Source organism: Vicugna pacos, chromosome 22 (assembly GCF_048564905.1).
Source record: "Vicugna pacos chromosome 22, VicPac4, whole genome shotgun sequence".
NCBI lineage: Eukaryota > Metazoa > Chordata > Mammalia > Artiodactyla > Camelidae > Vicugna > Vicugna pacos.
Window position 1 is genome coordinate 12730149 of NC_133008.1, and position 22625 is coordinate 12752773.

The 22625-nt window shown below is 48.9% G+C and overlaps 1 protein-coding gene, 1 long non-coding RNA gene and 1 other non-coding gene across 4 annotated transcripts in view; 2 read left to right on the top strand and 1 right to left on the bottom strand.

Annotated features, from left to right (window-relative positions):
- Positions 1 to 22625, top strand: part of LOC140688422 (uncharacterized) — a 49145-nt gene that overhangs the window by 18934 nt on the left and 7586 nt on the right. For both annotated transcript variants that reach the window (XR_012063106.1, XR_012063107.1), the window contains exon 2: positions 21823 to 21996. This is a non-coding gene — a long non-coding RNA (uncharacterized lncRNA). The remainder of the gene's footprint in view (positions 1 to 21822; positions 21997 to 22625) is intronic.
- The window catches only part of KCNIP1 (potassium voltage-gated channel interacting protein 1), a 316261-nt gene continuing 307303 nt past the window's right edge, over positions 13668 to 22625 (bottom strand). The window contains exons 2-8 of the mRNA XM_006198991.3: positions 20883 to 21007; positions 20009 to 20078; positions 18516 to 18586; positions 17658 to 17765; positions 16458 to 16562; positions 15502 to 15564; positions 13668 to 14407 (exon numbers count right to left, since the gene is read on the bottom strand). Of these exons, the coding sequence (XP_006199053.1) occupies positions 14360 to 14407; positions 15502 to 15564; positions 16458 to 16562; positions 17658 to 17765; positions 18516 to 18586; positions 20009 to 20078; positions 20883 to 21007 (590 nt within the window). The 3' untranslated portion in view covers positions 13668 to 14359. The remainder of the gene's footprint in view (positions 14408 to 15501; positions 15565 to 16457; positions 16563 to 17657; positions 17766 to 18515; positions 18587 to 20008; positions 20079 to 20882; positions 21008 to 22625) is intronic.
- On the top strand, positions 17222 to 17294 carry TRNAA-AGC (transfer RNA alanine (anticodon AGC)). The gene has a single exon. It is a non-coding gene; the product is annotated as a tRNA-Ala (tRNA).

Sequence of the window (22625 nt, forward strand, 5' to 3'; positions counted from 1 at the left end):
GCTCTCCAGCTTTGATTTGTTATCAAGACCTTAAATCTTGTGGGTTTGCCTAGAAATCCCCTGGGTTCTGAGCAAAGCATGGAGGAGGGGTCAGCAGCACGTTCCGTTTTCTAGATATGAGAGATTGGGTGATGGGAGGGAGGAAGGAAGGAAATGAGCATTTCTTGGTGCCTGCTGGATGTCAGCCTCCATCCTAGGTGTCTGCCCTGCGTGTATTCGTTTACGCTAGTGAGAACGCTGTGAGGCAGGTGTCTATTTTCACTTTACAGAGGAGGCAGCAGGTTAAGGCAGGTTAAGCACTTTGACCAGATGTTAGAGATGAGTCAGGGTTCAGCGCCGGGTCTGTCTGAGAAGCTCATTATTTCCGCATTCCCCCTCCCCCTTCCCTGTTGGCTGAAACGGGCAGTTCCTAAACAGAGAGGGGGCTGTTATTTAAGACTATTCATTGTGTCTTGGTTGGATATATTTTAAGAGCTGCCATAAGTGACTGTGAGGCAATCTACAAAGATTAAATACAAGCTCCTCATCCCAAACTGTCCTGGAAGCTTTCAGGTCAAATTGTTGAATGCCGATGGTGGTTCCGCCATCAGTCTGTCCCTCTGCTGACCTGGGGGTTTGGTTGCACACGGTCATCATTTACAGCCACAACAAATCTAGAAGGATTCACGGCTGGCTCTATGACGTTTATCACTTAATGTTAACTTCCTTTCATTAAAGAGTGTTACTTCCCCCAGAGTAAAATGGAGGCTGCTCCCCTTCCCGTGACAAGCCATCTAGAACCTTCTTATGTGTTCTGGAAACTAAAATCTTTAGAAACAGTTAACGTTGTCGCTTCATGAGTAGCAGTTGCACCGGCCTCCAGGGGATAAGGCTGTAGAAATGGGAGTTGGGGAGGCAGAGAGGTGGTCCGGGTTATAAATGGAAGGTGATGTTGGGGTGGGCACCTCTGGCTATTGGTGATGAGAGGAGGTCCTGGAAGGTGCGCAGAGTGGGGCAGTCCAGGAAAGTGGTCCAAGTAGGAGGGGCCCCTCAATGGGACAGTGCAGGAGAGTATTTTGAATCAGGACGTCGGAGTCATGGATCCCTCAGTCTTAAAAAGAGGAGTGTTAGGTGGCGAACACTGAGCACAGTTGTCTGGAGCAGGCTGCTCCTGTGAATGGGGAATCCATATTTTGGGAGCAGAGGGATTCAGAGGAAGGCTCCCCTCTCTTGGGGAGTCCTGGGGAAAGTGCTGATGTCAGGGACTTCCACTGGAAAGGGACCTTCTGTGCTTGCTCCCACCCTGACATCCCCTCTATCAAGGATGCTTTTTCTGGAGAAGAGGAGAGGGACAGGAAGGATAACCTTCTATCAAAACAGGAAGCTTCCCCAGTGCACGTCATGTAGGTTACAAGGCCTCAGCAGGTGGAAATGGCTTGCCTTGACCCCCCTCTACAAACCGGCATCCCAGCCCTTCTCAGTCTGTGGACCATCCACGCAAAACGACGGAAAGGGTGGGCTTTGTGGACTTCACACACTCAGCAGCCGTGTCTTTCAGAGCAGAGTGGGTGGCAAGGAAACACATAGCTGGAGATCGGGGGGCTGTGTGTGAGGCAACAGACAGAGGCAAACAGATGTCCTCACTCCAAAATGCTACAGCATGAGGGACCAAAGAGATCGGCCACACCAACCCCCATTGCCCCAAGTCCAGAAAGGGAGACATGACCAGACTTAGGTTGGGTTGTCCCATTTGTTGACTTAGCAATGGAGCCAGTGTCTCGTTGAAGGTGTGAGCTAATCCCTGAGTAAAGTCTGACTTCCTGCCAATATTTGCAGCAGAGGAAGGTAGTTTTGGGAGCCCAGCTGAAAGGCTGAAACTGGCTGAAGAGGAATGAGAAACACCATCTTTGGATATGGCTCCGTTTTCTTCATTCTTCAGGCCTGTAAGGGAACAGCACAGAGATCTCTGCCGTCAGACAGACCTGTGAGTGGAGTGGGTGTCGTCTGTAGCAAAGGCGATCGCTAACACTTTTATGTTGTGCTGCCTTGAGCGGTCAGGGAGTAACGCATTAACTCCTCACCACAGCCCTATGAAGGAGGCACTGTTATTACTTTGTATTATTATTAGTTATTGCTAGTTAGGGTCCTTCAAGAAGCAGAGGCCAAGATGGGACTCGATGTGCCAGAGATTTATGGGGCAGAATGGCTGTGAAGGATAAAGGGGGAAGATCAGTGTAGGTCTGACAGCTGTAAAAAGGAGAGAGGGCAGGAAAGAGTGGGTAGGAAGAGCCTCAGACAGCAGTGCCATTCTGAGAAGCCCTCGGCCAGGCTGATGGCAGTCTCTTTGCAAAAGCCACTCCTTGGAAAGATCAGGTGTCCTGCAGGAATGGGCTGAGACTGATACCCACTCCACGCTCGGTCACTGTCTGGGCACAGCCTGGAGGATCGCGTGGCCCCAGCCGCGGCAGCAGCCATCTCCAGGCTCCTTCTCTCCTGGGGCGGGGTGGGACGGTCACATTGACATCATTGTCCCTGCTCTGAACCCTCATACATGAGGCGGTCAAGCAGGTTCTCTTGAAGGAGGTCTGAGCAACACAACTCCATTTATAGATGCGGAAACTGAAACACAGAGAGGTTAGGTCACTTGCCCACAGTCTCACGGCTAATGAGTGGAAGAGCTGGCAGCAAAACTGGCCTGGTGCTGGAGTCCACCCTCCCAACCACCGGGTCGTACTGTGGGCTGTAAGAGTGTTTGTTGGTTTTGGGGGAAAGGACTGTTGTGTAAGCTTTGGAATCAGGCAGCCCTGCCTGGTGCCTTCTCCCCCTGGCACATGCTCGCCGTAGGCGGATTGAGATGGAATTATGTGAAGTGCCTGGAGCGGCGGCTGGCCCGGTCAGTGCTAGTTCCTGATCTCATTCCGCTTCCCAGGGGAGGCTACCAGAGGTCACACAACATAAACAGAGACAGCAAGAAGAAACAAGTCCCCAGACAGGGTGGTGTTCTCAGCAGAGTTGTTTTTGGAACTCTCCAGAGAGTCTGAGAAACAACTTCGCAGGTCACCCCTTCCTTTCGACCAACACCTTCAGGTCAGAGCTGATCTGCTCAGCGCGCAAGGCTGGGTTATAAAGCGGACGCTCCTCCCTGGTCTGATCTCAGCCAAGGCTCTGCCTCCATGCAGGGGGTCGGGGTATTAAGATCCAGCTTTCTGGATTATTGCCCGGAGTCCTATAAAGAACCCAGCATAGGACCTGGGACCACTACTAGCAGGAAATGGCAGCTCTTCTGGATGGTTTCAAAGACCTACTTCTTGCTGTCCCCCGTGTGCATAGACCGAAGCCTGGGGGGCAGCCTGGTTCTAGGGAAGGCCCAACTGTCAACCTGGAGGAAGGAAAGGTGCCAGGTGCTGGGTCTTTGGGTCAAGTCTGTAGTAATGGCGATGCTATTAAATGCCCATGTTGTCATTTAACCTCAGTGATGCTGGTGAGGGATGGGTTCGTTCAGCAAAGAATCCCTGAGTGCATGCTATGTGCAGGTGCTGTGAGAAGTGCCAGGCGTGTGGAGGGAGATGCATGAGATGTGGGCCTTCCCCTTAAGCAGCTTGCGATCCTAGGGGACTTGGACACAGCAGCAGGGGAGCAGGCGCTCGGAAGGGGAGGGCAGCCACGCTCCAGGTCAGGATGACGGCTCGGAAGTGGTGACAATTATATGAGGTCTTGAAGGGTGAGCTGAGGTTTGCAAGAGGGCTAGGTGGAGGAAGCATTCTAAAAAGAGGGACGGTGCATGGATGTAGGTAACACCACAAGGTGGGCCGCCTATAGTTCGGTTTAGCTGACGGTAGAGTCCAGGGAAAGAAGTGTCAACAGACAGAGGTGGGCAGGAGGTGGGGAGCAGGCCATGAACGGCCCGTAGGCCTTGCTAAGTAGGTGAGATTTTATTATTTATATCATGTGGGAGCCTTCCTGCAGAGCGCAACAGAATAAAACCAACATTAATGACAGCAATTGCTATGATATAGACATAATCTTCTTTTTTTTTTTTTTAATTACTAAGGGCTTACTATGTACCCGGCCCTTTTCTAAGAGCTTTACCTTGAGTTATGTGTTAATCCTTAAATGTAACATTTAACACCATGGAACGTATTAGTATAAGCCCCACTTTATAGATGAGGAAACAAAGGCACAGGAAGACGGTGAGTGGCTGGGTTTGAACTCAGGCTGCCTGACTCCAGGGTACGCACCTGTCACCGCTCTCCGCCTGGTGAAGGAAAGCAACTGTGTGAAGCCCAGAGACGCGAGGGAGGCACCACTCATCTCAGCGATGCGTGATTCCTATCCTAACCTCACCCCTGAGATTCGGTTTTTACTTCGTGTTTTGGTGTTAGGCTGTTGTGAGGAGGAGTAAGTGAGCATTTCAAAGGTTCTGAGATCTTGGGATGAAAGGTTTCTGTCTCTAAGATCCAGCTTATTAAGACTGAAATAATTCACAGTCTTTCCATTGTTGGTGCTGCCTGGTTAACGTCCCGCTCTCTCTGAATGCCAGCTCCTATTCTCCAGAGGCTGCCTGCCGACAGCACGGATGCTTCTGAGCTGACTGCTGTGCGGGCATCAGATCTGCCTGGGGCAGGTAGGCACTGGCTCTGGTCCTGGGGTGGCCTCTGAAGTGAGATGCAGGAGCACCTCCCTCCTTCTCTCCAGAGGAGAGTGACATTACTGACCCCTGCAATAGACCAGACGAGGTGTCCAGTGGGCTCTAGCTATCATCTCATTTCATCTCCACAACAACCTGAGACAGCAGGTCTTAACATCCCCATTTTTTTCCATGAAGAAACTGAGGCTTATGGCAGTGAAGACTTTTTGATCAAGAGCATACTGCTAATAAATGGCAGAGCTGGAATCTGAACCCAGTCTGACCAACTATAAAACCCACTCACATTCCCCCACAACATTCTACTCTTGTAGGGTAAGGATTATCATCCCTGCTTTATAAATGAGGAAACAGAGGCTCAGAGAGGTGTAGCCACTCACTTGAGGTCACACAGCAAGTACATCACAGCAGTGAGGTTGGAGCCCAAGCCTGTTTGTCTCCAAGGGCTCTGGGACAACTGCTTATCCTAGTTCAGCCTGGACTCTGAGGAGAGCACAGTCCCCAGAATCAGGAGAAGCTTCTGTTCTCCTGTCCCCAGTCCCCAGTCCCCAGGCCCAGCACCTACTCCTAGCTTTTTGGTCTGGCAGAACAAAGAGCGTTGTTGTGCCTTTTCTGCCCCTTCATCCTATGGCCTGGAGGCCCTGCCTCTGCAGTACTGGGGTGAACCTTGAATCAAAAAACAGGAGACTTCATTGTAAAATGATTATAAATCAATAAAAAATGTTAAAAAAACAAAACCAAAAAAAAAATACAGGAGACTTGGACAAGTTCTTATGTCACCTTCTTGAGCTTGGACAAGTCGCTCATTTGTAAACTAGGGTGGTGAGTGCCCTGCTGGCTTCTCAGGGGAGCTGAGAGGAGAATCAAAGCAGTGTGGACTGGAAACCAGCCCAGGGAGGTACAGCCACAGGTGTATGAGTAGTTTTTGTTATTTTGTTGTTTTCTTCCTTTCCTCTCCCCTCTTGCTGCTCTGCAGCCTCTCCTTGTGGGAAGGCACGGTGCAGGCCTCTCTCCAGACCTGCAGGTACCAGCTCCCCTCTGGTCTGGCCTGTTGGGCCACATTTCTCACAGTTTTCCAACCCTAACCCTCCAGCCCTCCAACCACGTGGGAGACCTCTGCCCCCACCCTGAAAAGTACCTCATTCCCTAAGGGGGAGATTCCAGAGCAGATAATGCAGCTGCCTTCTTGACAAAACCCGAAAGTAAATAAATGAAACATTTACTGACAGCCTGCAACTTGCCAGACACTTGAAGTATTTAATCCTCACAGCAACCTTGAAAAGTGTTCCTTGCTGATTTTTGCTGAAAGCCAGGACTCACAGGGGCTACTGCCTTAGGGCACGCTGGAAAGACAGGGGCCAGGATTCCAGCCTTGGGCAGTCTCACTAGGAAACCGGACCCTTTCCTCCCTCCCCTCCCCCATTCTGCATGCCCTGCGGATGGGCAGGTTTTTCAAATGGCCCAAGTCTTGGGCTGTCAGGCCTGGAGGCTGAAGCCAGGACTAACAAGTGGGGCTGGGCAGGTGGCCTCTTCCTCCAGGCTGCCCAGGATCTTTCAATCACCAGAAGAAATGGAGACCTGGGGGACACTTCTGCCTCAGGCCCATTCATCTCAGCCCTGCTCCAGCCTCAGAGCACCAGGTGGACCTGAAGGAGGCTTGCGGGCTAAGGCCTTTGTCTGCATCCTGGGCAGGGCCAGTGCTTACAGAGGGCAGCCTCCGATGTGGGTGGGAAAGGATGCAGCACTTGGAGTCAAAGATGCTGCTTCCAGCGTACCTGCAGGTGATCTTGAACAAGGTCTCATCATTTCTCTGAGCCTCGATTTCTTGGTCTGTGAAATGGGGCTATATCCTCACCTCACTGCTGTGTGGGCGGGATAAATTAGTCACCGCGTGAAAGTGCTCTAAAGGGGAAGCTCTGAATAGGAGCTGCTTCATGATTTGCAGCCCTGAACGCAAATATAAATAGGAGTTCCCTTGTTCACACGTTAGGAAGAATTTCAAGGCACTGGTGGTGGAGCGTGACACTAGGCGCCGGGCCCTTGGAAGCGCGGGGCCCTGTGTGCGCCCAGGCGCTGGGGTTAAGAGCAGTGGGGCGCATCCTTCCGGTCCGCTCCGGGCAGCTGCGCACTGCCTCGGCTTCCCCACACGGTCCAGGCCAAGGGTCCCACGGCGCGATCGGCGGGGCGCCTGCTCCATCTAGCGGCGAATGGCAGCAGCACCGCCACCTGCACCCGGCCGGCTGCAGCCTCCCGGTTTTCACTCACCCCATGTGGGCGTTGGGGGTGCTCTCGAGTCACACCCGCGGCCTTCATCTTCATTCCTCATTTCCCGTCGCTCACCACGTCCTCTGCATTGTTCTCCACGGTCTCTCACTTTGGTCCTACCCTGTCATTAGTTCCTTGGCCCACTCAACCGCCACTTGTTTTCCGTCAAGTTCTGTGAGGTCCCCACCATCCCAGAGCTGGTCCCTCTTCGGGACTCTGGAGACACCCTATCTTCAGTTCCATTCCAGGCTGCAGCTCCATCTTCCGTCAGCACCTCCTCAGAGCCCCGTGGATGTGCCACCTCCAGAGAAAGCCCGTTTCCTACCGGACTTCCACCCAGGAGCCCCAACCTGCCCCCTCACCTTCCCCATTATGACCTGCCCGTTATCCTTCAAACACTCCTGACTTCCTGATACACCCCCTGACCTGGGGTCCCTTCCTCCTGTCTGTGGCCTCTCCAGGTCTCACCTTTGATGGGAAGCCTTCCAGGAGTACTAGACTCCTCAGGGTGCCACGGCTTTGTGTGAGCAGCAACACAGAGGTGATGCCAGTGACAAAACGCCCCCATCAGAGTCAGAGGTGGCCAGGTCAGGGGTGTGCATATAATGATTTTTTTGTTGTGAGGATTATATGAAGTGACTTATATCGGGCATTTATTTAAAATGGCATGTGGCTCATTGTACACATCAAGTAAATGTTATGGCCATAATCATCATTACTAACTTCTACATCCATTAATTACTGGCAGTGACCCGGGTACATGATTTCACTCGAATGAACTCTTCCCATCTGGAAAATGGGAACATTATTTATATTCCTATCCGAGAGGATTGTTACGATACTAACTGAGGTGCTGTACAGAGGTGCTAGGCGTGCAGGAGGTGCTAGGCGTGTAGCAGGTGCTAGGCGTGCAGGAGGTGCTAGGCGTGTAGGAGGTGCTAGGCGTGCAGGAGGTGCTAGGCGTGCAGGAGGTGCTAGTTGTGCAGGAGGTGCTAGGCGTGTAGGAGGTGCTAGGCATGTAGGAGGTGTTTGAGAGAGGCTGGTACTCTCCCTCTATTCCGTGCTCTGGCGGCTCATCAAATAGTCCCTTTTCATAGTTCCTTCTTAGTTATCCAAAATGATTTAATTTTGGTGCACTCTGGAGGCATAATTCCTTCTTCCCAGGGGACTTTAGTCTTGGCTCTTAAGGCCTTCAGCTGATTGGATGAGGCCCAGCACATTAGAGAGGATAGTCTGCCTCACTCCAGGTCTACTGATTTGAATGTTAATCACATCTACAAAATACCTTCACAACAACATCTAGACTGGAGTTTGACAGAAAACTGGGTACCTTGGCTTAGTCACGTTAACACACGAAATTAACCATCACAGTGGGCTGACACTCATCATCATTATGAGCTCATTTTGTTCCTCCTCTGCTTCCTTTTCTCCATCTTTTACTTTCTTTCTTGACCACTAGCAAGTCTAGTGTCTCTTACTCCCCTCGCCTCGGTAGCATCCACAATAGTCCATCTTTCTCCATCTCTCCCCAAGCATTCACCTATCCTGTGTCAGCTTTGACAGTGAGGGCCTTCGGCTCCCTGGAGTGGGCAGGGAGTGGGGGTAGGAGACAGAAGGTTTGGAGACTCTCCGTTCCCAATCCTCTGCCACAAATTCCTGACCTCCCTTCAGATGTTTCAATCTGGGGACGGGGCCTGGCTTGGGCTTTGGGAGGCAAGCAGGAGGGGTGAGGCTGGATTTGGCAGACTTCCTGGTCGGGGTAGGGAGTGATGTGATAAAGTTGGAGAAGCTTGGCTAGAATGAACTGGCCAGAAGACAGACCAGGGAAGGAGGCAAGATGACGAGGCTTGTTCATATAAAGTGCTTCTTGAGGAGGGGAGGTCCCAGAGTGGTAGTTAGCCCATGAAAGGTGTTGATGGTGCACCCTGGGATCCCAATTTAAAAAAAAAACCATTTATAAGATGTAATTGACATACAATAAACTACACGTATTTAAAGTGTATAATTTAATATTTTGATATTCATATATACTCATGAAATCATCACACAAGATAATAAACACACCCACCCCCCATCCCCCAAAGTCTCCTCTCGCCCCTTGGTCATTTCTCTCACCTCTTCTCTCCTCACTGACCCCCCTCTTCCCCAGGCAACCACTGATCTGCTTCCTGTCACTATGGATTCATTTGCATTTTCTAGAATTTTATATTAATGGATGTGTACAGTATGTACTCTTCTTTGTGTGCCCTTTCTCATCAGTTAAATTATTTCGAGATTCATGCATGTTGTTGTGTCTATCAGTAATTCATTCCCCTTTATAGCTGAGCTGTATTCCATTATATGGATGCAGCATAGTTTGTTTATCCACTCCCCTAGTGATGGACATTTGGCATCAGCCTGATATATTACCACCACTTGCTCGTGGGGGGAAATGATAATAGAATTTAGGGCAGAGGTTGTAAATTGGTGATCCTTGAGCCAAATCCAGCTCTCACACTAGTTTGGTTTGGTCTGCCTGGTGTCTTTTAAATATTGAACTAGTTGCCAGACTATAAAAACCGGGAAATTTCACATACAAGTCCAGATTTTCAACTTGCCTTGAAAAAATTGTAATTCCACCAGTATGGCAGCTGTCCCTACCTAGAGCTGTGACATAGTTGTCTCCTTCACACTGGATGTATATTCATTGGTTTTCAACTCATTTCTTTCGTCCGCTTGGCTTCATATACACATTGAACCTGGCAGTTCCTGCCTTAGTGATTAAGTGCAGCAGTCAGAAAGTTCTGGGTTCAAAGCCCTCTACCACTTATGAGCTGTTTGATCATGGTCAAGTTACTTACCCTCTCTGGGCCCCAGTTTCCTCATTACGAAATGGGAATAATCGCAGAGCTAATTTCAGGGTAGTGAGGATTGAATGCATGTGAACTATTTAGCATGCCGTAAGTGCTCAGTAAATGATATGTAATATTATTATTATATTATGTTTGCAAAGTAGATGGCAGAGCAGTGTAGTGGATGTGGCATTAGTCTGGGTTTCTGGTTCCAGCTTTGTTATAACCCAGCTGTGTAGCTGTAGGCTTCGGTTGCTCCATCTGTCCTATGAAGGAGTGGTGCTGGGGTCTGTCAGCAAATGTCAAGTTGCAAGTGACAGAAAGTTCAACTCAAACTGCCTTAAATAATAACAAATGAATTTATTGATACAAACAGTCAAAACACTCATGGGACATGGGGCTTCAGGTGAAGCTTGATCCAGCAGGCCCATGAAATCATAAAGGCTTCCATTTGTTTTCATCTCTGCCTTGAATTCTGTGGTATTATGTCCATCTGTAGGTTGACTTCCCTTAGGTTACAAAATGATTGCCTGTATGTCCCAGGGCTATGTGCTTTTTCGTTCATGTCCAGCAGGAAAAGGAGGGACTTTGTTTTACTGTTCTCTGTAAAAGCCCTAAAAAGGGGGAGGGTGTAGCTCAGTGGTAGGGCATGCTTAGCATGCATGAGGTCCTGGGTTCAATCCCCAGTACCTCCTCTAAAAATAAATAAATAAATCTAATTACCCTCCCCCCACCAAAAAAAAAAAGCCCCTAAAAGCCCTAAAAATTTGATGATTGTGCTGGCTTGGGTCTTAAGCTCACCCTCGAAGCAATCACCGTGGCCAGGGGCCTGGGAGGTAATGATTAGCCTAGAGTAGGCCATGAGCTCCATTTCTGGACCTGTGAGTACAGTTGGCTCCCACAATCTCATGGGTCTTCAAAAGTCCACTCAGTGGGGTTGGCTACCCCTGCAGCTTCCCCCTTCTCTTCAAGATCTGGGTTTTTTGGGTTTCCAGTCAGTACCAAGACTGGGGTGCAGAGCTTGCTGAAGTCTTCCAATTAGACTGAGCCTTATTTTGATGTGAAGGGACACACATTTCAGCTCTTCCAAGAAAGCCATATGGGCATTTTTGCACACGATCTTGGTGTCGTTCCCTTTCGAGGAAGAGTAATTTGGCTTGAATACATGGACTTGCTTTCATTGCTTTAGTTTTCATGGCAGCTGCTTTCTAACACCTTCTGGTGTTTGTACATCATTACAGCCAGTTTTAGGAATAAGTGGAGAAGGTCTTCACGTTCTCTCAGAAATGGAGCTAGGCATGGGTTTTGGAGCTTGGCAGGCTTTGAAACCCATTTCTAGCTGTTGTGGGCAGTTCCCTCCATGTCTCTGGGCATCCTTTTTTCATCTAAAGAACAGGTGCCTCAGATCCCTGCCTCCCAGGGTTGTTGTGAGATTCAGGTAGGACATCATCCATAGAGAACCTGGCGCCACACAGTGGTCCCCAGTCCTACCGACGCCTCCTCCTGGAAGCCTCTCCAGTGGGCCTTGCTGATGTCTGCTTGGAGGATTTATTCAGAGCTACAGGATTGGTCACGGAGGGGCTCTCTACTTCTACACCAGATCTGACTTCCTTACTGGAACAAGAGAGAAAATCTCAGAAGCCTGAGCAAGAAGTGACGGCGAGCCCAGGCCCAGACTTTTGGTAAACGTCCGCTTCCGTGGGAACTGCAGCATTTATTTTTTGTGCTTTTTTTCCCCTTGTTCCCTCGTTAAAAGCTTTGATGAGTGGCAGGCTGCACCCTTGCAATTGCCCCAACAGGTTGTCCTTTTTCCCCCACCCCACCAGGACGACCACCTTCCTGTTGAATTATTCATCTTAGGATCAGTTTCGAGTCTTCCTTCCATTCTGACTTCTCTCTGAACAACTCTAGGTACTGATTTTCCTTTCAGCATTGGGTGCTCAGGACTGAGTTGGGTTTCTTACATGAGGTCTGGCCAGCAGAGGGAGAAGGGAGCAGCCCTTCCACTCTTCTGGAGCAAGGGCTCTCAGCCCTAGGTGTACAGTGGAATCACCCGGGAAGCTTTTAAAGCATACTAATTCTCAGGGCCTCACCTCCAGAGATGCTAATTCAGAACCTGGGATAAGGCCCAGGCGTTTGGCACTTTAAAATTTACTTTTCCCCGAGTGTGCCTCCCCAAGTGATTCTAATAGGTAGCTAGGGTAGAGAAACACTGGTCTAAACATTATAAAGGCATCTACCAAAGACATCTGAAAAGAGCAGAGGTATGTGTAGCTTCAGGTGCAGTGTGATCCAGCAGCTCAATGGTTTCATCAGGGGCTCAATTAGTGATTTACTGTAAAATTTTTATTAAAACAAATCTCTCTGCCTTGCCTTCTCTGATTCTGGTTTATCTGCTGTTTGGTTATCAGATAACCCCTCATAATTCCTAAATCACTACCAATATGTCCTAGGACTGTATCCAGTAGGAGAGAGAACATCTTTGTCCCGTTGTTCCCAGCACAAGTTTTGAGCTTCATGATTAGCTATCAAGCCTAGCTCTGAACCAATCATGTCGCTAGGGGGATGGCCCAGTTCATATGCTCCGTCCATACCCCTGGTATGGCCAGTTCCCCTCCTTAGCTCTGTGTGTCCTTTACAGTCACCTGGGCAGCAGCCAGAGTGGAGAACCGTCGCCTCGACATTGCACAGCCTCAGGATGCGGGTTCAGACCCCACGTGGGAAGGGTCACAAGTACAGATCCTTTGCTTGGGCCTAAGTGTATCATCCCTTGCTAGGGGCCGGCCACGTATCCATCAGTCTTTGATGACCACATGGCTGTACTCAGAAAGCCCAAATAGAGAAACGAGCTGCGGCCTCTATAATCTCCAGCCACAAGAAGCAGCAGCCAGTGGCAATTGGATTGGGAGTATTTCCTGCACGCAGCGGTGTGGTGACCTGCTCTTGCTAATGAGCCACAGGTACCTGAGGCTTCCCCCTTCACTGCATGTTTCCTCATCTGCTATTTGGATTCAAAGAATTTCTGTGCCTCTCTGAGCTGATGACAGATGAATGAGTTGTATGAGGGACTGTCCGTTCCTTGGGGTGAGGCAGAATCCTGTAGCAGGGGAGCTCTAGGATAGGGTGGCAATTGGGGACTGTCCGTTCCTTGGGGTGAGGCAGAATCCTGTAGCAGGGGAGCTCTAGGATAGGGTTGCAATTGTTTAATCTCTCTATGGCTGTGCCACCTTAAGCAGGTTCCCTTACCTCTCTGAACTTCAGTGTCCAAACCCGTAAAATTAAGACTCTACCTTTCAGAGCATTCGACCACGAGCATGAAATAAGATAATTATAGAAGCCCCTCATGCAGCACTTGGCATATAACAGGGGTTCAGGAAATTGCTTTCCTTCCAAGATGTGATGTTGAGGAAGGAAACCAAGACCCACAGTGTCCAACAGAAGTAATCACATGCTGTTTATAGGCTGAAGCCTCTTGATCAACTCCTAGACTCCAAGTCCTTCAGCAGGAGGCCCTGGCTGTCTCGTCATCTCTCTGTAACCCCACCCACACCATAGGAGGCTCCAGGCTTTCTACACCAGAGGATCTTGAGAGTGGCAATTTTTCCTGGAAGGGAGGTGCTGTGAAGTCTCATTTTTAAGCTGCATTTGCTGCTGGTCGCAGTATTTGCGTTCGAATTGGGAGCAGGGGAGGGTGCTGTGCTGCCTGGCCCCGTGCCTGGCCCAGGGTGAGTACTACTAATTGGATGCCAGAGGAATGGACCAGCCTTCCCTTTTCACAACTTACCTCTTCTGCCCAGTGTAGTCATGGACAAAATGAAGGTTAAGAGTGTAAGAAATAGTTCTGTTTATTGATTAGAAGATGGTATAAAATTACAGCAACTTGCAGGCATCCTGGGCTTCCTGGGAGGGACATGCAGTGCTGGACTCTAGCTGGAGATGGACTGGAGATGTGGATCACTGGGCACTGGCTCCCTTCCTGTGCATGTTAAGGGACTTGCACTGCCAGCACAGGTGCTGGTGTCAGAGAGAATCATTGGTCCTTGCCTCTGGAAACAAAGGACATGGGCAGTTTGGTTCACCAGACAATGCCATGCTTAATAATTCAGTCCTATCCTACACATGTCAGGGGCTGGCTCTCCCAGTCTAGTCATGGTGGATTTTAATTGTTCTGTGTAACACTCGTCCTTCCTATCAAAGGACGGGAAACAGGCACATTGGTCTGGGAGGCCATCAGAGGATGGTGTGCATTCGGCTCAGGTCATCTTGCTTTCAGATACATCAGGGTCTGCTGGACTTGGAGGCGGTGGGCTGGGGCACGCAAGCAGAAAAATATGCACTACTGTTTAAGCTCAAGCAGAGGGACCTTCCATAGGGCAGCAGTGTGAAGAGATGAGCATGCTTCCGCAACAAACCCGATTTCATCTTGTCTCTCTCAAGAAGAGGGAGGAGGGAGAGCTGGCAATCAGAGACTGGGCCACGCGGTGCTGGGTTCCGCAGAACGTCTTCAGCAGGCAGTTCTTCCCAAGTGTAAACGGTGTTTCTGTCCCAAGAGTCGGTATGTAAAATCAGAACGAGGGCAGACCAAGGTGTTGATCGTTTAGTACAATGTCTCTGAGAGCCCAGATGGCCGTGTTCACAGCTACATGACATTTTGGAACAGCTGGAGGGACCTCATGATGTTGTCGTCCTGGGAAGGGAGGAGGGGCAAAAGAGGATAGTTAGAATTCTTGACCTGAACCTCTCCTCCAGCATCTTCCCCTCTGGCTATCTGGTAATTGGTCCAGGACGCCTGGATTACCCAAAGAGCCATCGACTAGCAGGTTAACACCAAGTTTTGCAAGGGTTCTCCAGGGCACTGCTCCAGGGCATTGGTCAAAGTATGATCGATTCTCAGTCTATTCTTGTTATTAAATATTTTGACTATGTGATGCCTCTATCTCTCAGGGTTGCTGTGAGGTTTATGTCATTTACCTACCTAATTTGGTAGATGCTCACTATATGTTAATAATTTCTCCCCTGCTTTCTTGTATTTGCGTCGTTGTTTCTTATTGGGTGGAGCTCGGAGTAACCGTCTACCTTTCTGAAACCAGCTAGGGGCATACACGCATTTTTCTAAATCAGAGGAAAGCAGTAATTCCCAGTTCAGTCTCTGGTTGGCTCTGGGGCTGGTTTATTCTTTAGCAGTGTCAGCATCACCCCAGACCTGCTGAATTAGAATCTGCATTTTAACAAGAGCTTCAAGGAGCTTGGTTTGCACATTAAAGTTTTAGACACATTGGTCCAGGGCATTTGTGTTACAATGAAGATTTCTAGACCCCCCCAACCCCAGATCTAGAGTCTCTGGGATTGAGGCCTGGAGATGCACATTTTCAGAATCATCCCAGGCAATTCTTAATGCACACTATGGTTTAAGAATTTCAGCTTTAGATTTTTTTTTTTCCCCGGCTACTTCCTTGTAGTCTGGGGAGTGGGTTATCAAGCCAGAGGCAGGTTGAAAAATGACAGTGTTGCCCACTTGGACATCTGTAGTTTCACAGAGACCCCCTCTGGGCTTTCACATTCCCCCCCTGCCACCCCTTCTCAGTCTGTGCGGCTCAACCTGGGTTTAACCAAGACCAGCTAGTCTGGGCAGCGGAGATTGTTGGAATTCTGAGTTGTTGCTGGTGATGGTGGCTCTGATCTGAGAGACTGCAGGTTTCTCACTTTCTCCCTCTGCAAGTCCTCAAGCCCCAGATTTCCTTTCCCAGATATAAAGCTTTTGTGCCTGAGATCTCTCCTTACCTCCTGACAAGATTCAAGAAACTCATCTAAAGTCACGATGCCATCTTTGTTTTTGTCCATTTTCTGAAAAACACAATGAGAAGCACTTTAAAGAATCTGGTAATTTGCATTTCAAAACTTGCTTTTTGTTAACCAATGTTGCCCTGAGAATTGGTGTGGTCTTCCACTGGCCAGGCAACTCCATCCAGGCCCTGGTTACAGCACTGTGACCCCCATGAGCATCCTTCAAATTAAAAAAAACTTGCTCTAGACTCTTATCACCTCATCACCAGACTATTCTGCTAACACCCTAACATGTCTTTCCCAGTCTCACTTCTAACCTGCTCATTTGGCAGAAAGAACACTGCACATGAGAGGTTCTACTTCTGTCTCTTTTAACTTACTGTGTGACCTTCAGTGAGTCTTTAAGCCTCTCTGAGCCTCTGCTTTTCCTATCTGCAAAGTGAGAGGATTAGACTAGAATGAGCTCTGACATTTTTTGATACTTTCCTGCTGTGTTTCATTTTTTTTTTTCTAATAGAACACCATCTTGCTATCATCTATTCATGGATTAACAGTAGCCACCCGCTCTACCACAGCAAGGCTGAACTCCTCAATTTAAAGATCTCACAATCCAGCCCACCCTAATTTCCAACCTTATTTCCCCGTATTCCCCAGACATACATGCTTAACATCTACACAAACGTGCTGAATGACGTCTTCTCTGTTTGCTCTGATCCCCCAACAATGTTCATTGAATTTAGAGTCTATGTTCTATCACTTACACTTAATATTCTTCCTTATTCTCTTCTGTAGTGTATACTTGTCTGTTTAGTGAGATAATCTATTCCTGGAGGACAAAGCATCTTGTAAGTCTTTTCTGTTCCCCACCATGTGTAGTGCAGGCTTGGACACAAACTGCTGCTCAGATGTTTGCGGGCTGACTGATCTGAGTCGCACAGTGTGCGTGCTCTTACCTGGAAGAAGACGTCCACATGCTGCCTTGGAGTGTCTTCCTTAAGGACAGGATATGTGTATTTGCCCATCATGTCATAGATGGCTTTGACAATGTCCATCATCTCCTAGAGCGGGGACACGGAAGCACACAGTGTGGGAAACATGGGGTCAGGCTCTTCTAGGTGGCAGTTTGGGGCTCTCTGTGCCCCTTGAGAATGAAAACGACTGGAATTGCTTACCAGTTTACCTTCAGTACCTAGAACACCCGCTAAGTCCTCAAGTGGATGTTGAGCAAATCCATGACTGAATGACTGAGGAATAAAAATTGGAGAGGACCTTGCCGGGTTGAGGTGAGGACTAGAGATGATATTTTAACTCCAGGCACTGCAGCTGGCACCTAGGAGCTCAGGAAGTGGGATGCTACAAGATACTAAATCCAAGCTTCGACTGAGATGCCAGGATACAGTAGATACCAAAGTGAGTTTTGAGATAGACCTGTGGGTATTTCACTATCTAGAAACCACATGTAATTTGAGGCTCTGAAAGTGTCAAGCAGTGAAGATTGGGAAACTATCTGTGATGATTTCCTTTAGAGATGGCCGCACCTGACCCGCTTCTGTGGTTTTATTAATAAGCTAAATAGGTGGTAGCTAATGTGATTCAGCTGTAGCCTCCTCTTCCTCGAAGATCTCCCTTTTCTCTTCTAGGCAATGCCTCCTATGCTACTATTCCAGTTTTTGCATTTAACTTGTGGCTGTAAACCTGTTAAAATGCAAGTTCCAGGGGAGGGTATAGCTCAGTGGTAGAGCGTGTGCTTAGCATGCACAAGGTCCTGGGTTCAATCCCCAGTATCTCCATTAAAAATAAATAAATAAACCTAATTACCGCCACACACCCCTACCCCCTGCCACCCAAAAAATGCAAGTTTCCCTGGGAAGAATTACACTGAAATTAATCATTTATACCCATCTTTGGACTATGCATTGAATAAGTGAGAATGAATGAATTTGCTTAATCCTTTCTTGAGTGCCTGTGAACGGGGCAGGGTAGGGCAGCCGGGGGAGGTCAAAGGTGGCTGTCATTTCATCAGGAGCCAGCTCTGCCCTGAAGCAGATCCCTCCTCCTTCAGACAATTTCGTCCTCATGGCTGGGGCTGTTTTCTCTTTAACTGGGTGCCTTCTCTGTAGCCCTCTCTTGCCCCCCGGCCTCAGCTCACTCACCTCTTTGTTTATGTATCCATCTTTATTGATGTCATACAAATTAAATGTCCACCTTAGTTTCTCATGGACGGTTCCTCTCAGTAAAATCGACAGAGCAGTTACAAAGTCCTGAGAAGCAGAAGAGACACGAGAGAAGTTAACCACCAAGCCACTGGGTGGGGTGAAGTTCAGTCTTTGGGTCAGACTCTGTGACTGCTGTTACAGGACGGCATCTCCCATGTCCTCTGTCCCAGGAAGGACACGGCCAAGCTCAGTGAAGAGCGCCCCACCCCTCTTCCATCGCCTGCCCCGACTCATGCTGGGGGAGGAACCCCTGGCGCTCAGTGTGCGCCCACACCGAGAGACACGGGTAGACACAGCCCCCTCTGCTCCTGCCTTGTGCCGTGGCGGCAGTTCTCACGCGAGGGGTGGCATAACCTAGTGGCAAAGAATGTGGACTCTGGAAGCATACTGCCTGAGTTCAAAGCCCTCCTTTACCACCTGCTAGCTGTCTGACCTTGGGAAAGCCACTCAGTCGCTCTTGGCCTTCCTTTCCTCCCTTGTAGACTGGTGATAAATAATAGAACCCTACCTTGTTAGGGTTACTGTGAGGATTAAATGAGTTCATACAAGCAAAGCACTAAGGACAGAGCCTGCTGCGCGGTAAGCCCCCCGAGCGTGTGAGCTATTAAACTGTTGTCATTAGTCCCGAGGTCCTGAGTTCCTGGAGGGCAAGGGCGGTTGCTGCTTCTGTCTCCAGGAAATCCTTGTTAAGTGGATAAAGGACTGAAGCACTTGATGATCCACCCCTTCCCCCAACACCCCCACAGTTTAGAGGAAGAGGGGTTGAGACCCAGGGCTTCCCAGAGACAAGCGTACCTCGAACTTCACGGAGCCCGTCTGGGTGGTGTCGAAGGCGTGGAAGAGGTAATGGGCGTACATGCTGGCATCTGCAAGGCACAGAAGGAAAGGCAGGTGATGGGAGCAGGGGCCCCGCAGAGGGGGTAAGGTCACTTAAAAACAGAAAGAAAGAGAAGAGGGAGATGCTAGGGTGATAGAAAGGAAAAGATTACAGAGGAGGGGAAACTGCTGGTGTGAACTTGGGCCTCTCTGGCTTTCCTGGAGTTCAGGTTGGAAGTTCTGGCAAGACTAAGACAGGCCCTCTTCCCTATGTCTAGACATCCCCACAGAGAGATGCTTCTGCCTGTCTACGTGTATAATTTTTGGTGGATGAATGACATGGTGCCTGTGTGCAGAAGACACTCTCCTGAATGGCAGCACAGTGCCATGGGATGAGCACCCACTAGGAAGCAGACAGACCTGGGCTTGGAGAGCAGCTTTGTCACTACCTAGCTGTGTGACCGCAGGCGTCTAACATGACCTCTCTGAGCTTCATCTTCCCATCTCTGCACAATGTTAAACTTTCCATGTAGCTACATCATCAAAACCATCCTCAAGCCTGCCACATAGTCAAATCTCAAAGAGCAGCTCACTAGGACTCAACAAAACAACGGTTCTGGGGCCTGGGTGGGACGAAACTGCCCCCCAGCTAAGAGGGGAGGCCCTGTACTGGATCCCGCTGCCCCCAAGAAGGCTCCTGTGCGCTGCGGAAGAGGCCCCTGAGAAACAGAAGCCAAGAAGTATCTGGGACACTTGGATCTGTTTCATCAGGACCCAGGGAAGGAGGCCGGCAGGAAATGGCAGGAAGTAAGTTGGCATGTGACCCACTGAAGCCACCAGAAGAGCCTCTGATGTCCCAGGCCGGTGGGGCCAGAACAGATTCCCGCGGGAGTCAGGCAGGGCGACGGAGTGGCTGTCAGCCTGGCACACTTGCTAACCTGATTCATAAGCGCAGGTTTATTTACCTTGCATCTTTCTGGATTAGTTTATTTTTGTAATCTCTGGTCTTTATTAAAGTTCTTTTTTTTTTAAATTCCAGCTTGCCTCAGGCGTTTTAAGGAAAAGGTGGAGTATGGCACAGTGGTAGGGCTAACATGGCACAACTTTGATAGACACTTACGGGATCTAATTCTGGTCTGTCATGCACTAGCTGTGTGATCTTGACTGAACTGCTTAGCCTCTCTGAGACTTAGTTGCCCCGATCTGGGACAACAATACCAGCTTTCTAGAGCTGTTACGAGACTTCATGATACTGCTTTATCAACCTCTCCTCTCTGGGAGAGGGTCCATTTTCAGAGCTGTTTTCTGCTAAAGCTTTAGCGAGTTCCACATCCTGCAATAAAGAAGGAATTCTGCTCTGAGTTCTCTCCAAGCTGAGGAGGAGGCAGGCAACAAGGAAGAGTGAACTTGCAGGAGGAAGGCTGCTCAGCAGAGAGGGAGCCAGGAGGGATCTTTTTCAAGGTCGGACTCACCTCCATGAGGGAAAAACTGAGCGTAGATCTGCTTGAATGTTTCTTCATTGACCGCACCACTGGGGCACTCCTGCGTGAAGGGGAGAGAGTCAGCGGGAGTGTCTGACGGTCCACCCGGGGGGAGCAGACTAGGACCAGCCTTGGGGTCTAGGGTTCCTCGTGATCCCTGGTGGGCAGGGACTGGGCAACCACCTGCACACTCCTGTGTCTCCAAGCTGAGTGGCTGGGAGGTAGTCCCACCCTGAAGCTGATTTGCAGAATGACGAGGTGTTATCAGAGAATGGGCACTGTGAGGTGGAAAAGTTTGGGCTTTGGGATTAGAAAGACCTGGGTTTGGATCCTGGCTCAGCCTCTTCTAAGCTGTGTTACTCTGGATGATTCGATCTCTGATCCTCAATGTCCTTACCTATAAAATGGGCTGACAATACCTTCCCAACAAGGCTATCATGAGGTTTGATATATGAAATAATGTGGTAAATTAATAAATTGGCATTCAAGGTTACACGTCTGACTGTGAACTTGGTTAGCAGCAGACCTACATCCCATCATTTCTGGGGCACCAACAATATTAACAGTATGACTGGGTTAGGCTAAGGCTAGAATCTGGGCCAAGGTGAATTCTCCAAGGCTGTGCCATCCTGTGAAGTGTCTGGGCTGTCAGCCAGTTTCCCATCTACTGAGACTGCCTCATTCTTGCCTGGCATCTTTCTTTCTAGCCAGGTGACCTTGCCCTCATGTTTCCTTCATAGAATCGGCCTTCCTTTTACAGCTATACAAGTGCAGAAGCTCCCTGATGGGCCCCCGTGGCACTTGGGAAAGCTTAGCCCCAAGTGGGAATTCTTGCCTGGGACTCCAGAGGCCGTGTGGGTCTTACGTTTTTGAAGCCTCGATAAAGGACCTGCAGCTCCCTCTTGGTGAAGTTGGTCTGAGCCTCAAGCTGCTCCAGTCCCTCAGGCCGATGGCAAACCATGGTCATCTCCAACTCATCTTCAATCTTATCTGGAACCAGAGGAGAGGGCATTGGAGTGGCTGACCATGGTGGTTGGAGTGGCTGACCGTGGTGGTCACTTGTCAGACCACAGACTGGGCTGTCAAAAGGGCAGTGTGGTGACCTGGGACACAGGGTCATGGGCTGGGGTCACACTGCAGATGACCTTCCTGCCTCAAACCCCACCTCCCTGCTCAGTCACTTTCTGTCTCACCATCAGTCCAGCCATTACTCCAAGTGTGTCGGACACCACCTAGGGAGGGGACTTCAGCCTTGGAGATAAATATGTCCCAGGTGGAGGTGAGGGCAGAAGTGCTATGAATAAGTCTGTATGGAAACATTTCCTTTTCTTTCACAATAACTGCTTTGCGTATTCAGTTTGCTGCCCATTGAACCATCTGAATAATGTAGAGACACCGGTGAGTGAGCAGACAGATTAACATCCTCCAAAAAGCAAAGGCAAACAAGTCTATTAAAAAAAAACACAGAGTAAACTCTCACCACTCGGGGAACTAGAGGAAGGCTAGCTTGACTTAGCAAAAAAGTACAAATTATAGGATGTTAAATATTAATTTAAAAATATGAATGCATTTCCAGTATTGTAATATCTCTCAGACATCCTTAAATAAGAGGAAAAGGACTTAAATGGGAGCGACTTATATAAATGAAAGCTCCTGAAGCATTTGAAGGGCTCTAAGAACAGTTGTTTTAAGTAATCGTTTATTCCTCCTATACCTACTGCAATGCAGTATAGTTTTATACAAGTTAACTTATAAAGTGTCAGTCATTTAAAGCATCCTATTGCTCTGTCCATCTTCTACTGAAGGGTCACAAAATCCAGGTAAGTGGAACTTTCAACGTTTTACCATCACAAAAGGAAGAGAGGCTGTTTTCCTCTGGGTCCTGTCAGAATGCTTTCTATAAATTTACTCCAATCAAGAATCAATTGCCGTCTAACCTTCTTGGCCCACTGTTGTCAAGCAGACATCACCAGATCCAGGTATTGAACGGCTGTCAATCTGGGCTGGCAAGAGTAGTGATGAGATGGGCAGGCTGCTGGGAATGTACCCACACTCCATCTCACCCCACGATGATGGGGAGGGAGGACGGGCTGAGTTTCAATCTGAGAACAGGATGAGCAGGTGCATTACACCGGGTGCATTTCCCTAGTCCGTGTCAGCCTCTTTGCATCAGATTCTCTCTGCATTTGTCACTCTTCCTTTCAAGACCATGATCTCAATGCAAAAGGAATCCTTCAAAGTGAGTTTATATCTTGTACCTCTTGTCTAAGGTAACAGACATTCGGATAAGGTTCCAAGGGAAGGGAGAGGCAGAAGAAACTTGGTAACAATTCCCAATTGTCATCTTTCCTATGTGCTGGGCAACACATATATTGTTTTATCCTGCAGGGAGTAAGGTAGATTATTCAATATAAATAAGATATTCTGTTTATACAAAATAGCTGTAAATGGCCAATTTCCTTATAATTCGGATAGAACCTTTAATTATTATGTTTGTAACTTACAAGTTAGGCAGCAATTACCTAAATACCGCAGCATTTCTACGTAAATCAAAGGGCCAATTCTCAAACAAGCTCCCCATCCCACATAAGTCTAATTCAGAATACTC